Source organism: Dermacentor albipictus, chromosome 2, assembly GCF_038994185.2.
Source record: "Dermacentor albipictus isolate Rhodes 1998 colony chromosome 2, USDA_Dalb.pri_finalv2, whole genome shotgun sequence".
Taxonomy (NCBI): Eukaryota; Metazoa; Arthropoda; class Arachnida; order Ixodida; family Ixodidae; genus Dermacentor; species Dermacentor albipictus.
In genome coordinates, this window is record NC_091822.1 from 36738771 (window position 1) to 36754475 (window position 15705).

At 50.5% G+C, this 15705-nt stretch overlaps 1 protein-coding gene across 2 annotated transcripts in view; it reads right to left on the reverse strand.

Annotated features, from left to right (window-relative positions):
* LOC139055911 (fatty acid synthase-like) overlaps positions 1–15705 on the reverse strand; it is a 237530-nt gene that overhangs the window by 23675 nt on the left and 198150 nt on the right. For both annotated transcript variants that reach the window (XM_070533550.1, XM_070533549.1), the window contains exon 25: positions 7830–8057. In XM_070533550.1, the coding sequence (XP_070389651.1) occupies positions 7830–8057 (228 nt within the window). The remainder of the gene's footprint in view (positions 1–7829; positions 8058–15705) is intronic.

Genomic DNA, 15705 nt, shown 5'->3' on the forward strand with positions numbered 1-15705 from the left:
TCCCTCTCCTGTTCCCTGGTACTTTTGTGCCGGTGTGGTGCCGGTAGCCAGCGCCTTTTGTAAACAGCTACCGCGATACATGGCCTGCGAGAACCGCAATCTCGAAGGCCATGACTGCCTCTGCGCCAGTGGTGGTCAGGGTACACCAAGTCACGAGCGCTACCCCGCCGCTGTCCTCCCAAGGCGCTGCAGGGCGGCTTCTATGGGAGAGCAAGCGAAGTTTATGGCGCTGGTTTGACCTCCCTGTGAGTCTGAGTGAGCTGGAGTGAGTTGTAGTTATATGGGCCTGACTTGCGAGTGTGGGGGTGACTACAAGTAAGCGGAAGTATGAACCTGAATAAATCGAACTGAGTCGGAAAGCTGTGAATCTGAGTCGCATTGCGTTGAGGTGAATCCGACTAGTCTGAGCGCAAGTAAGTCGAGTGGGTCCAAGTATAGTCAAATCGTGTAAGGCTGTCTCCGCAATATAAGCATTAGACGTCCTTAGATACAGAGCTTGTTGATATTGAGCTCTCTCATTACACCTACGTCCGAATTTTGCTGTGGCTAAATATTTATTGGCCGGTATAATCACGCAAAGACACATTCACAAGTGCTCATATTGTCACGTGGTAGTGACGGTGAAGAAAGAACACAGTAGCAGTACTGTGAAAGACAAAACTAGCTTTTATTGGGCGAACCTGTGCCCACAAAACAGGCTTCACTTAAAGCACAACGATAGCGGCGAACACAGTCGGCGATGGTCGAAAATCTGATCAGCGGGTCAAGCGCGTCGGCTTTTAAAGAGCACTCGTCGAATGTTCCAGACTAATCGTTCGGACCCGCGTGCCTTCCACAAAGTTCTACACCATTCGCGTTACGCGATGAAATCAGATAACACAAGGTTCGGCGACAACAGACAGCCGGGTAGAAGCATCGATAACTTTCCAGAAACATCGGATGCATTCAGGCGCATCCCTCGCTGTGCGATTACAGTTGGTAAGCGGCGAAACGTGGTCGCCCGGTAAAGATAAGTACACGTGTCAATACCCCCCTCTTAAAAAGCATCGACCCGATGCTACATACAAGTGAAATAAAAACACCCGTAGCAAAGAAAACAACAACAAAAAATAAGGAATTTCGTCAGCGTCCGTAAAAGGGTTTAAGGCGCACCACGTGGACCACTTCAGATCGTGCGCGGCGCCGCTGTGAATGCGAAATGCCGTCTGGCACGACCTCATAGTTCAGAGCGCCAATACGTCGGATGACCTTGTAGGGTCCGAAATAGCGTCGGAGTAGTTTCTCACTGAGTCCTCGTCGGCGTATCGGTGTCCAAACCCAAACACGGTCGCCGGGCTGATACTCAACAAAGCGTCGTCGGAGGTTGTAGTGTCGGCTGTCGGTCCTCTGTTGGTTCTTGATCCGTAGGTGGGCGAGCTGTCGGGCTTCTTCGGCGCGCTGGAGATAGCTAGCGATGTCAACATTCTCTTCGTCAGTGACGTGGGGCAGCATGGCGTCGAGCGTCGTCGTCGGGTTCCTGCCGTAAACCAGCTTAAACGGCGTGATCTGTGTTTTTTCTTGCACCACCGTGTTGTAAGCGAATGTTACGTATGGCAGGACGGCATCCCACGTCTTGTGTTCGACGTCGACGTACATCGCTAGCATGTCGGCGAGGGTCTTATTCAGCCGCTCCGTAAGACCATTGGTCTGCGGGTGGTAGGCCGTGGTCCTCCTGTGCCTTGTCTGACTGTATTTCAGAATGGCTTGGGTGAGCTCCGCTGTAAAGGCCGTTCCTCTGTCGGTGATGAGGACTTCTGGGGCGCCATGTCGAAGCAGGATGTTTTCGACAAAGAATTTCGCCACTTCGGCTGCGCTACCTTTCGGCAGTGCTTTAGTTTCAGTGAAGCGGGTTAGGTAGTCTGTCGCCACGACGATCCACTTATTTCCGGTTGTTGACGTCGGAAAGGGTCCCAGCAAGTCCATCCCGATCTGCTGGAATGGTCGGCAAGGAGGCTCGATTGGCTGTAGTAATCCGGCTGGCCTTGTCGGCGGTGTCTTGCGTCGCTGACAGTCTCGGCATGTTCTGACATAACGGGCGACGTCGGCGGTCAGGCGCGGCCAATAATACTTTTCTTGTATCCTCGATAGTGTCCGGGAAAAACCGAGGTGTCCAGCGGTCGGATCGTCATGTAGGGCGTGCAATACTTCTGGACGAAGTCCTGACGGGACAACAAGAAGGTAGTTTGCGCGGACTGGGGAAAAGTTCTTCTTCACGAGTAGATTGTTTCGAAGCGTGAATGAAGATAATCCGCGCTTAAATGCCCTGGGGACAACGTCGGTGTGCCCTTGCAAATATTCCACCAGGCCTTTTAGCTCCGGGTCTGCCCGTTGCTGTTCAGCGAAGTCTTCCGCGCTTATCATGCCAAGGAAGGCGTCGTCATCTTCGTCATCTTGCGGCGGCGGGTCAATGGGGGCGCGTGATAGGCAATCGGCATCGGAGTGTTTTCGTCCGGACTTGTAGGTTACAGTGATGTCGTATTCTTGTAGTCTGAGGCTCCACCGCGCCAGTCGTCCTGAAGGATCCTTTATACTCGCTAGCCAACACAACGCGTGATGGTCACTGACGACTTTGAATGGCCTGCCATAAAGATAAGGGCGAAATTTAGCTGCGGCCCAAACGATGGCGAGGCATTCCTTTTCGGTCGTAGAATAGTTGCTTTCCGCTTTTGACAGCGACCGGCTAGCGTAAGAGATCACCTCTTCGACTCCGTTTTTCCTTTGGACTAGAACGGCACCGAGGCCTAGGCTACTGGCGTCAGTATGGATTTCTGTATCGGCGTACTCGTCGAAGTGCGCAAGTACCGGCGGCGACTGCATGCGTCGTTTGAGTTCTTCAAATGCGTCGGCCTGCGGCGTTTCCCACTTGAACTCAACATCACATTTAGTTAGACGTGTCAACGGCTCGGCGATGCGTGAAAAGTCCTTGACAAAGCGCCTGTAGTAGGCACACATGCCAAGGAATCTACGCACTGCCCTCTTGTCGGTGGGCTGCGGGAACTTTGCGATGGCAGCTGTTTTCTGGGGGTCGGGGCGTACTCCGGATTTAATGATGACGTGGCCTAGGAACAGAAGCTCGTCGTAAGCGAAGCGGCATTTTTCTGGCTTCAGAGTGAGCCCTGACGACTTGATGGCCTCTAGTACTGTGGCAAGCCGCCTAAGGTGGTCGTCGAAATTTCCGGCGAATACAACGACGTCATCCAAGTAAACGAGACAGGTCTGCCATTTCAATCCCGCTAAAACCGTGTCCATCACGCGCTGGAACGTTGCAGGCGCCGAGCACAGTCCAAATGGCATAACCTTGAACTCGTAGAGGCCGTCTGGGGTGATGAAGGCGGTCTTTTCGCGATCTCTTTCGTCGACTTCTATTTGCCAATAGCCAGACTTGAGGTCCATCGAGGAGAAGTACTTAGCGTTGCAGAGCCGATCCAATGCGTCGTCTATCCGTGGAAGGGGGTATACGTCCTTCTTCGTGATCTTGTTCAGACGACGATAATCGACGCAGAAACGTAGGGTTCCGTCCTTTTTCTTCACCAGCACAACAGGGGATGCCCACGGGCTTTTCGACGGCTGGATGATGTCGTCGCGCAGCATTTCGTCGACTTGTTCTCTTATAGCTTCGCGTTCTCGCGGCGAAACTCGGTAAGGGCTCTGGCGGAGTGGTCGAGCGTACTCCTCGGTGATTATGCGATGCTTGGCGACTGGTGTTTGTCGAATCCTCGATGTCGTCGAAAAGCAGCCTTTGTACCGTCGGAGCAGACTTCTGAGCTGCTGTTGCTTAATCACTGGAAGACTTGGGTTAATGTCGTAGTCTGGTTCAGGAACCATGGTCGTCGGGCTACATGCGGCGGAATCCGAGAGGACAAACGGTTTACTGGTTTCCACAATTTCTTCGATGTACGCGATCGTCGTGCCCTTGTTGATGTGCTTGAACTCCTGGCTGAAGTTTGTCAGCAACAATTCAGTTTACCCTCCATGCAGTCGAGCGATCCCTCTTGCGACGCAAATTTCACGGTCTAGCAGTAGACGTTGGTCACCCTCGATGACGCCTTCTACGTCGGCAGGCGTTTTGGTGCCTACGGAAATGACAATGCTGGAGCGAGGCGGGATGCTGACTTGACTTTCGAGCACACTTAAGGCACGGTGACTACTAGAGCTCTCCGGTGGTATCGCTTGATCTCCCGACAGCGTTATGGACTTCGACTTCAGGTCAATGATTGCGCCGTGTTGATTCAGAAAGTCCATGCCGAGAATGACGTCTCGCGAACACTGTTGCAGGATAACGAAGGTGGCAGGGTAAGTACGGTCATGAACGGTAATTCTTGCCGTGCAGATTCCAGTCGGCGTAATGAGGTGCCCTCCAGCGGTCCGAATTTGGGGACCCTCCCATGCAGTCTTAACCTTCTTTAACTTGGCGGCGATATGTCCACTCATTACAGAGTAATCGGCCCCTGTGTCGACTAAGGCCGTGACTGCGTGGCCGTCTAGAAGTACGTCGAGGTCGGTAGTTCTTTGTCTGGCGTTGCAGTTGGGTCTTGGCGTCGGATCACGGCTGCGTCGTGTTGGACTGAAGCTGGAACGTTGCGTCGTCAAGTCGTCTTTCGTCGGTGTAGTCTTGGCTTCGCGACTTCTTCGGGACGGCGGCGTGTCGTCATTAGGTCGTCGAGATGATTTCCTCGTCATGTTCGTCGACGGCGGAGGATCTTCGTCAGTTCGACGAACAGCAACCGCACCTCCATCGGTTGCTGCTTTTAGTTTTCCGGATATGGGCTCGCAGAGCGGCCCCGCGCTGGGCCGGTGTATGGTCGGCGCTGCGGCGACAGGTAGCGGCCCGGTGACGGCGAACGGGACGGTCGTCTAGGGCTCCATTGAGTAGCGGCGAGGTAGTCGGCGATGTCGCGTGGGCGCTCTCCAAGCTTTGGACGCGGCGCGTTGACGGCGAACCCTCTCAGTCCCATGTCGCGGTATGGGCATCGGCGGTAGACGTGACCCGCTTCCCCGCAGTGGTAGCAGAGTGGGCGGTGGTCAGGAGCGCGCCAAACGTCGGTCTTCCTCGCGTAGCTCCGCTGGGCGACGGGTGGGCGCGCTGTTGGCGGCGGCGGCGGTGGTCGACAGAATTGCGGCGTTACAGGGCCCTGGCGCGGTCGCTGAGGTGGGCCTTGACGGCGTACGACGGCGGCGTAGGTCATCGCTTCGGGTTGGGGTTGCGGTAATTGAGGTTGCACCTCCGGAACTCCAAGCGACCTCTGAACCTCATCTTTGACGATGTCAGCGATCGAGGCCACTTGAGGCTGCGACGACGGGAAGATCTTCTGAAGCTCCTCTCGTACGACTGCCCTGGTAGCCTCGCGCAGGTCTTCGGAGGCCAGTGATTGAACTCCGGCATAGTTTGTAGCGTTGGTGCGGCGGTCGAATTGCCGGTTTCGCATCTCGAGTGTCTTCTCGATGCTAGTGGCCTCGCGAAGAAACTCGTCGACAGTCTTCGGTGGGTTTCGTACCATACCGGCGAAAAGTTCCTCCTTAACATCACGCATTAGTAGCCGGACTTTCTTTTCCTCGGACATTTCAGGGTCGGCGTGGCGGAATAGGCGGCTCATTTCTTCTGTAAAAATAGCCGTGGTCTCGTTGGGCAGCTGCACTCGGGTTTCCAGTAGTGCTTGGGCTCGTTCTCGGCGAACGACGCTTGTGAATGTCTTCAGGAAGGCGCTTTGGAAAAGGTCCCAGGTCGTTAACGTGGCTTCTCTGTTCTCGAACCACGTCCTGGCAGCGTCTTCCAATGCGAAGAAGACATGTCGCAGTTTGTCGTCGCTGTTCCAGCTGTTAAATGCAGCGACCCTCTCGTACGTCTCGAGCCAGGTTTCCGGGTCCTCGAATGTTGAACCGCGGAACGTGGGGGGCTCCCTGGGCTGCTGCAGCACGACGGGGGATGCTGGGGCTGCCATTGGGGAGGACTTGGTGGCAATCTTCCTGCTCGTCTCAGGTAGGAGTCCATGCTCTGGGGGCAGTCCTTGCAGCCGGCGGCTAGCTCGCTCGTCTTGGGCGACGTTGGTTTTGTCCTCGGGCTTCGGACTTGGATCGCGGCCTTGCGGGGGCGTTCGGTACATTAACGCACTAGCACCTCCACCAGATGTCACGTGGTAGTGACGGTGAAGAAAGAACACAGTAGCAGTACTGTGAAAGACAAAACTAGCTTTTATTGGGCGAACCTGTGCCCACAAAACAGGCTTCACTTAAAGCACAACGACAGCGGCGAACACAGTCGGCGAAGGTCGAAAATCTGATCAGCGGGTCAAGCGCGTCGGCTTTTAAAGAGCACTCGTCGAATGTTCCAGACTAATCGTTCGGACCCGCATGCCTTCCACAAAGTTCCACACCATTCGCGTTACGCGATGAAATCAGATAACACAAGGTTCGGCGACAACAGACAGCCGGGTAGAAGCATCGATAACTTTCCAGAAACATCGGATGCATTCAGGCGCATCCCTCGCTGTGCGATTACAGTTGTTAAGCGGCGAAACGTGGTCGCCCGGTAAAGATAAGTACACGTGTCAATATTTTCGCAGGCATAATAATAATATAATATTTGAGGTTTTACGTGCCAAAACCACTTTCTGATTATGAGGCACGCCGTAGTGGAGGACTCCGGAAATTTTGACCACCTGGGGTTCTTTAACGTGCACCTAAATCTAAGTACACGGGTGTTTTCGCATTTCGCCCCCATCGAAATGCGGCCGCCGTGGCCGGGATTCGATCCCGCGACCTCGTGCTCAGCAGCCCAACACCATAGCCACTGAGCAACCACGGCGGGTTTTCGCAGGCATGAATATCAGCGAAAGTGAAGTTAGGTATGAGTGGATCTGACTAGAAAAAAGGAGTGAGTGCCAGTGGGTAAGGGGATGTGAGCACGAAGGTCAGTCACTCTCAAGTGTTTGACGTAATAGTTCTGCGTAAACCCGCATAGTGGAGAGAAGTAATGAATTAAGGGAAAATCAGGCATTCACCCATATATGCGAACGGGTGGATGTCTGATTTTCCCTTTATTCGTCAATCACTCTCAGTGAGCGTGAGTGAATGCGACTGTGGGTACTAGTGACAAAGGAGCGCACGTGAGTGTGGAATCTTGTGAATCTGCTGAGCTTGAGATGACGTAAGTATGTGCTCGCTTGAAAGGAAACCCGTGTTAGGGAGTTGACATCGATGAGAGCCAAAGCACATTTATACAGGTAGGCCTGATTATGGCCCCTGCGCGTTGCGTATGGCCTAAAGTTGAGAATGATGACTCTCTTTCGGACTCGCTTTTGAATCTGTGTGAGTGATAGTGAGTTCGAGTCTGGTTGGCTTAAACTTTGCTAAGTGAACTCAAGTTTGCCCTCTTGAGTTGAATATCAGATAGTCTGAGTACAATTGAGTCCCAAGGAAAAAAAACTGTTTTGGTATGTTTGTTCTCCAAAACCCACTTCCTAACAAATGTGCCCGTGCGGATTCGTACGGATACTCTTCCATCCTAGCAAACAAAGAGGCTAGGAGATCGCTCACTGAAGATGAAATATTCGAGATGTGGAAGCAAAGGTACGATGAATATGGGAACTAAGTTCGGCGGAAACCAGTACGGTGGAGCGAGAATTATGAAAAAAATCATCATCCACCTAAAAGTGACACAAAACAAGTAATTCTATAGTAAGACCAATATTCCAACTGTGAAGCCTTTCTTGAGGGGATCCAATATAAGTTTTAGTTCAAGGTTCCTGCTTATGCATCCGCCTCTTTGGTTGCATTCAATGTTCCCCTCATACCTTTTTCCTTGGTTGGTGTGTTGGTGTTTCTTGAGCCGGCATTACTGACACTGCTGGCATCACCCATTCCACGCAGGTGGTTGATGGTTACTTGACGGATCTCTTGGATGGACAGGACAAGATCAAAGTCTCTCTCCAGTGTCTGCTTCACCTCGACAGCCATGAGGGAGTCCATGCCGTGCTCGCCGAGAGTAACGTCAGGGCTCACACTTGATGGATCCTTGATGCCTGGAACAAAGTCGGCACATGCCACATGCACTTGTAGCTTGGGTATATTACTAGTTCGAAGCTGGACTTGTAAACACACGCACTAGCCAGCGTTGCTAATTAAGAGGTCGTGCGACTTAATTTAGCATATTTTTCTCTGCCTAGCGGCGAAATTTGTTCTCTAGCTTGTGAGCGGCTTTAGCGGTTTTCATGTACAGTAAAAGCTCGTTAATTCGAACCGCAAGGGGAAGTCGTTTCAGTTCAATTTAACGAAAGTTCGAACTAGCGAAAGTGAAGGAGAGCAACAGTACACTGCGATTTGAAAGCAGTAGGGCATGTCAGAAATTTGGCGATTCAGAAAGTGGTGGCATGTGCCGCGGGCACACGCCATCTTCAAGTCGAAGCTCTGGGTCCGACTGTGCCACACCACCGATGTCCACCGAAACGAACTTATCCGAGGCTTAACGCCATCACAATCAATCGCGACGGCCGATACCTCCTAAGCTGAAAACAGAGGTGCACAACCGATGAAGACTGCCGAGACAAAGACGCTGAACATGTGAAGGTGGCGAAGATCCTGATTCGTTGGTTCTTGATTGCAAGCGCAGCTGCGACGTACTTGATTCGCTGTGTTTTGGCGCTTGCCGTGCCATCTCCGCACAACATTAGTAGCTGTACAAGATTTGCAAAGCCTCCGAGATTCGCAACGGGCAAGAAGTCTCGGAGGTTACGTAGAACGGAGAGGCGGCAGCCGCCGCTGCCTTCTGGCTGACCCCGCGTCGGTTGGATTTTTTTCCGATTTTGCCTTCTCTCGCCGTTTTCTCCGTTTCGGAGGCAATACAGCCTTGTGTGTAGGCAGTAGGCGCGTTTCTCTGGCCGTGTGCCAGGCGAGCGTAGTTCGAATTATCCGTGAGGGAACCTTCTCGCGTTCGAATTAACGGACTTTTTTTATACATAGACTTCTGTGGAGCTTGGCAGGACCAAATCGTACAGTTCGAATTATCCATAAGCTCGAATTATTGAAGTTCGAATTAACGAGCTTTCACTGTATTGTTTGCTTCTTCCCTTGTGGTACAAAAGCTGAATTTTCTTACAAAAATTAGTTGTTTGCATGTTACAAAGATGTACCTTATCGATGGCCTTTGGAAGTAAAATGTAATTGAGCGCGCTTTCACCCAGCGCAGTGAAATAAACAATTCGCAGTTCCGCCGGAAAGGCGAAGCACCGATTGCGATAGCAAATTAGTAGATAGGTTTACGAAGTACGGATAGCAGCTTTATCGGCCGTGTAAACTTGTAAATATTCGCTTGCTAACAAAATTAACAATAATAGAATGTGCTAACTTGTCTCAACGAGGACGTAGAAGGAAACAGACACACGAAGACAGCGCTGTCTTTGTGTATCTGCTTCTTTTTATGTTTTTTCTCAGTCATGCTTACACATACTATCACAGATACAAACCAACTAGCCCGTCCACGTGTTTCAACTAAATTAACCAGCACGGCGTTACACGCGCACAGGTAAACATGGACGCGCACCGCTCGATGACAGCGGAAACTGTCTGTGAAAGCGCTAGAGTTAGGCACCTCTGCAATAGCCGCGAGCCAATTGACCTCTGTGCATCTGCAATTTCAACGCGTACGAAGCGGCGAAAGCACAGTGCATACAATGCTACCGGCACTACGCGCACTCTGGAAACATTGCAGATCGCTTTGAAGATCAGGCCCGCGCAGGCGCGCAGTTTGGCCACGTCGCAGATCGCTTTTTAGACACACGAGCGTCCGCAACGCATCCCTATGGCGTCCGTTATTCGCGCACCCAACGCCGTAGTAGACGCCGCGGTTGCCTCCACTCGGTACGGAGTGGCAGGCGAGGAGGACATCGAGGCACCGTAGCAGCCACCGGAGAAGCGAGCCCCTTCTCGCTCGCCTCACCTCACTCCCTCGTGCCCCACAGGAGAGGGCACGCATCCAGTTCGCGTTACTCCCTCGCGCACGAGAGATTAACCGCGTTCGCCGGCTCACTCTCACACGCTTTCACTAATACGTAACGTCACGGCGAAGGTGACGGCATAAATGCGGCTGGAGTGTCCATATAATTGCTATCGCAATAAATCTGACTTGAACAACTGGATGTTCACTGAGATGACAAAAACCGTCCTTACTGTGCGGACTGGTCTCTGAAGAAATTATAAATACTGCTTCAGTTGCCCATGGGCTGAGCACGTTGCGCGCAAAGTCGGCGCGATGAAGGCCTATAGGGACAAAAATGGCACCCACCCGACACTCAGCCACAGTAGCAAACAAATACACAATAAGGCCACATGACCATACCAAAATGAAACGAAACATGTTCATGTAATGTTAATCACCACCCGGTAGTACTACCTATTTCCCGGACAATCACTAGCTGAATGACGCATCGTTTTATTTACCAATATATTTCCGCACATGTTATTATTGAGAATCACTAACTTATGTTGCATTATTGACCAAAAGAAACAGACTTTTCTGTTCAGTGCAGTTTGGGTTGTGGGCTGCGTTTTACGTAGACGCAACCAAAGATATCTTGAACGTGTATTGATTCTTTTGTGCAATCAGCGGAGTTTTATTGTATTTAGAATGCTTGTGTCGCGGGTTTTAGTGTTTTTCAGGGTTTCGACTAGCGGGGCTTTTTTATATCTGGTTCGCAACAATAGCACAAAGATGAAAAGTTATTGGGCAATGCTTACATTACGGTGGCTGATAAACCCAATCAATGCTGAGGACACGCGTACCGACACAACAACAACAAAGAAACCGTCAGCCACAAGTTGCTGTGCCCCTTTTACTAGCAAATGATGAGATATCTGCAGCATCTGTAAACTATAAGATTCCCGCAGCTTTGTGCTGCGCTTACTGTGACAGCAGCCCATTATCTGCACAATCCGCATCATTTGTAAGAAAAACTCCCTCACAATGCAGACAACCCTGTCCTCAACCTCTACAGTAGTGGCTGTCGTTATCTTCGAAATGCACAGAACCCACTGCTTCCAGCATCGTTGTAGGGAACAAACAGCCACGCAACTCACCAGGTGCCAAAGCAGTGCAATTTCGAAGTGGTTGCGCGTCGAGCTGCCAAGGGAGCATACCCACCTGGGCATAAGACTGAACTCCGATGCGCAAAGCGCTTAAGGCGGTGGAAAAAGTGTTGTGCCTTCTCGCTGAGCTGAGGATCCTGGCTAAGGAGAAGGCGTGACTACGCCTACCTGATCACGGCGCCGTTTGTCGTAATAGATAACACGGATGTAAGAAATCAAACCAGAGCTTTAAACAAATATCGTGGAGAAAAGTTCAACCTTCGATGAGGAGGCTTTTTCATAGAGCGCAGTTTAGAGTACCTGAAATGGGGATTTTTAGAGGCTTCATTGCGCAACATTTGCACGACAAACAAAGAAGAGAAACACACACGACCGAGTGGTACTTGCAACTATCGTTTTATTCCCTTATCAATGGAATAAATACTGGAAGATAGTCGGGGGGGGGGGGGGTAACAACATAAGCAAGCAGATTTTAACAGACATGGCCATCCACCAATGCCAAGCCAGCTTTGTCATGGGATCATTTTTCACATCCCAAAAAAGGAACGACGATACAAAATTCCAGATTACCGCGCAAGGAAATCTATTTCCTTTGCACTAAGGAAGACTGATGGCATGCTCACGCACCTACTTCCCAAACGTGCAATCTCAGCAGCTTCGATTATTTCTCGCATCATTTGACAGCCATCTTTGCTCACAATCTTGCATTTCTTAAAGAATGGCCGACCCCGGGAACCTGCGCGTTTGCTGCCGAAAGCTGTCATGTTACAGAAAGCATTGAAAAAATCGTGCCATCACAGCGTTGCTGACAGCTTTCGGGAGCAAACGCGCAGGCTCATGGGGGCAGGTTATCCGTTCCATGTATTAGTATCTGTGCCACAATGTTTTCTCAAAGAAATCGGACCCAGGGCACCATTATCTGGGAAGGAGCCTTGCGGTCCAAGCACACGAGTAAAAATACTGGTGATGCCGTAGATCCATTCGATTGCGCACCGAGTTAAGAAAAAAAAAATTGGTAAAAGGTGCGATGTAAAAGTGATGTTTTCCGCACTGGAAAAATTGCTGAGCTTGTATGCAAAGGTAAAACCCCGTGCCACACAGAAGCGAGACTGTGAAACACAACACAGAAAAAAGTTCGTCGACTGCACTAAGGGAGTGGTATATCCTATTCTACTTGAGTGTGGCAGAAACTATGTCAGACAGACTGGGCGATGTTTGAATGAAAGATTAAAGGAGCATGACTATAATGTTTCAAAAGGAGCCGCCGGACACCTTGGGATACACTGTAGAGATTGCGGATGTCGGCCATTCTTTAAGAAATGCAAGATTGTGAGCAAAGATGGCTGCCAAATGATGCGAGAAATAATCGAAACCGCTGAGATTGCACGTTTGGGAAGTATGTGCGTGAGCATGCCATCAGTCTCGCTTAGTGCAAAGGAAATAAATTTTCTTACACGCTAATGCGGAATTTTGTATCGTCGTTGCTTTTTTTGCGAGGTGAAAAATGATCCCATGACAAAGCTGGCTTGGCATTGGTGGATGGCCATGTTTGTTAAAATCTTTTTGTTTTTGTTGTCACGCCCCCCCCCCCCCCTCGAGTATCTTCCAGTATTTATTTCGTTGGCAAGGGAATAAAACGACAGTTGCAAGTAGCGAGCGCTCTGTGGTGTGTGTTTCTCTTCTGTGTGTGTCGTCCAAATGTTGCGCAATCAAGCCTCTAATATGCTATACCAACACGCCCAGTCCTCAACCTTGAAATGGGGAATTATGTTTGTAGAAGAACCCTTCATACGGTATGGGCGGCCTCAAGGCATAGCATAATATACTCACGTTGGTAAAAAAAGGCGTAGTACCCATGTTCTGTGGGAAACCATTTTATGCGAAGAATTTCGCGGGTACCTGGGTATCCAGTATTTTGGGGGGTTCCGCAACATGATGTATGGTGCACTAAAGTGTTCCTGCAGAGTGAGTAGTTATGCAGGTGGGTAGCGAGCATGCGTGTGTGGGACGAAAAGGGCACGACGACAACCACGCTGTAGATTATCGCATCACAGCAATGGCACGTTGTCTATGCTTGCCATCCGACGCGAGCCTATGATATCGCGAGTGTTGGCCACTACAGAGATAGTGGACAAACGTAAGCGAAAGAAACACGGACTGTTACGTCAAACGCGACTACGTGGTATACAGTCGTAGGTACATATGGCTATTTCTAGCTACTGTCCCGAGACGATGATGGCATTTGTGCTTAGGCTAAGAGATGTCAAAGCTTCATTTGCTTGGGCGATCATGAATTCCGTACAAGGTCGCACAATTTATGCGTAGCGTGGGGTGCTACAAGAAAACTACTGGGCAAAGTGAGCCGGTGCACGGGTAGCGCACTCGAACACGCCAGTTGAAAGCGCGAGCTGTCACAAGGAAAGAAAACGACAAAGTGGCCCGAGGAGCACGCGTCGCGATGGTGCAGTCTAAGCGTGCTTTCTTATGCGCTCTGATTTTAGTACAGTTATGTGACCGCACTTAGGTTTCACTTTAGAGCACCTAGGTAACTAGACTTCGTGTTGCTGTGTTTATGAGTTGATTTTCAGCTTTAGTGTGGCATTAGTATAATTTTGTGACTGAACTTTGTGTTTTTATGACTTGGTGGGGCTTTTAGCTTTAATATGGAATTAGTGTACTTACGTGACTGGGCTTTGTGTTGTTATGTTTGGAGTTGACGTTTAGTTGTATTTCATTAAGGTGAATATTTCTTTTTTAAATCTCTATGTGAAAAGGAGTAGCCGGCACCAGTTAAAGGCGACATCCCCAAGTACCACATAAAGAAATTGGCAGAGGCTTAGCTTGGCTAAGCCTAGTGGATTGTGAAAGCAATCGTCTGTTCAGGTTGTAGAGTTCCATACTGCTCATCGAACGTGTAGATGCAGTCTCGTCGCCATTTAAAGCATCCATAAGGCTTGCTGTCGAACGATCAGGTGTCGCCAAAATCATGTCAGCATTGAGAGCATGCATGATACTTGTAGATGCACGCAGATCAAGAGATGTTGAACGCATTCGCCTGGCTGCATAATATGCACGCCGTTTAGCTAAACGTTGTTCCCGCTCCTCATCCGTTTCTTGCGCACGCCACCGCTTCTTAGCTGCAGCACATCGTAGCAGCTTCACCTTATACACATCATCCGACATACCGTGGAGGATTCGGTGGGACGACTGCGACGAGCTGAGTTGGGGCCCCGCTTTTCCACAGCTGATATGACGTCACACATAGGTCACGCTAAAGGTCAATGGTGGATTCTCCGGGACGACGGCCAAGAGCGGAAACCTCGAGCAGTATTGCTTTCGCAATAAAAAGCGACTAAGTCGCACTGGGTGCACGCACCGGGATGGTGCACTGGAACACGGCACTTCAACCCACCGTAGTGATTTAGCGGCTGTGTGGTTGTCTGCTAAGTACGAGGTCGCGGGATCGCGTTCCGGCCATGGCGGCTGCATTTTGATGAATGCGAAGTTCGAAAAGGCCAGTGTACTTAGATTAAGGATCACGTTAAAGAAGCACAGCGGGTCGAAATTATTCCGCAGTCCCCCACTACGGCGTGCCTCATTGTGACATTGTCGTCTTGGCTCGTACAACCCCAAAATGTATTTTTAACGGCATTCAAAAGGCGAGCTTTCAAAAGGAAAGAAAACCACGAAGTTGCATTGGGTTCACAGGCCTAGGTTTTCAGAGCAGGCTGGCTTTCGAACGCGAGAAACATGCGTGCGACCCTGGCGTAGTGGTTAGTGCGCTTGGCTGCTGTGCTCGACGGCCCAGGTCTCACCGCGATGCGATACCAGAACCTACCTACCGCAAAGTACCACGAGCGAACAAATGAATACGTTGCAATAAAAATTCTGTAACGTTGGCTTAGCGCTAACTTCTGACTTTCGCAGCAGTGTTATACTATTATTTGGTGTACATTTGGGGCAAGTATGTGCTAAGACATACAATACCTCTAACCATGCTTAAAAAAATTCGCAAGAATTTATACAAACAATCTTTTTTGTTTAGAAAACGCTGAGACGATCACCGTTGTAGCGCATGGAAAAACTATGCCCTGTTTAAGGCAAAATTTTCCAAGAATAATCACATGCTTTTCCAGGCAATTAGTCCTTTAGTCCTTAGTCCTTTCATACGGCGTGACGACCACTGCGGGATCTACATGACATCCCTAGAGCCAAAGCTGTCGATTGACGCATCGATGAGTGATGACAGCGAAAATGTGATGAGGACCTGTTGTGCGTTGAAAAAGCCTGGCGGAGGGGAGGGGGGAGGTTGGGCTGGGCCACTGCGCGTTGCTTATCCTGTGAAGCTTCCATTTAGTTGGTGCCATGCGGAGGGCCACCACAGCTGCCTTATTCTGGTTCTCTTAAGGCTATTCATAGCATTCGCTGCCATGCATCAAGCTGGGGGGGGGGGGGGGGGAAGATGAGCTCACGCCTGTAGGAAGTCTTTGGGAAAGCGAGAGAGAAGCCGTGCCGACTGCGCACTCGTTCATTAAACCCACGAAAATGTGCTGTTACGACATCATTTCATAAACTTCTCGTGCCTGTATG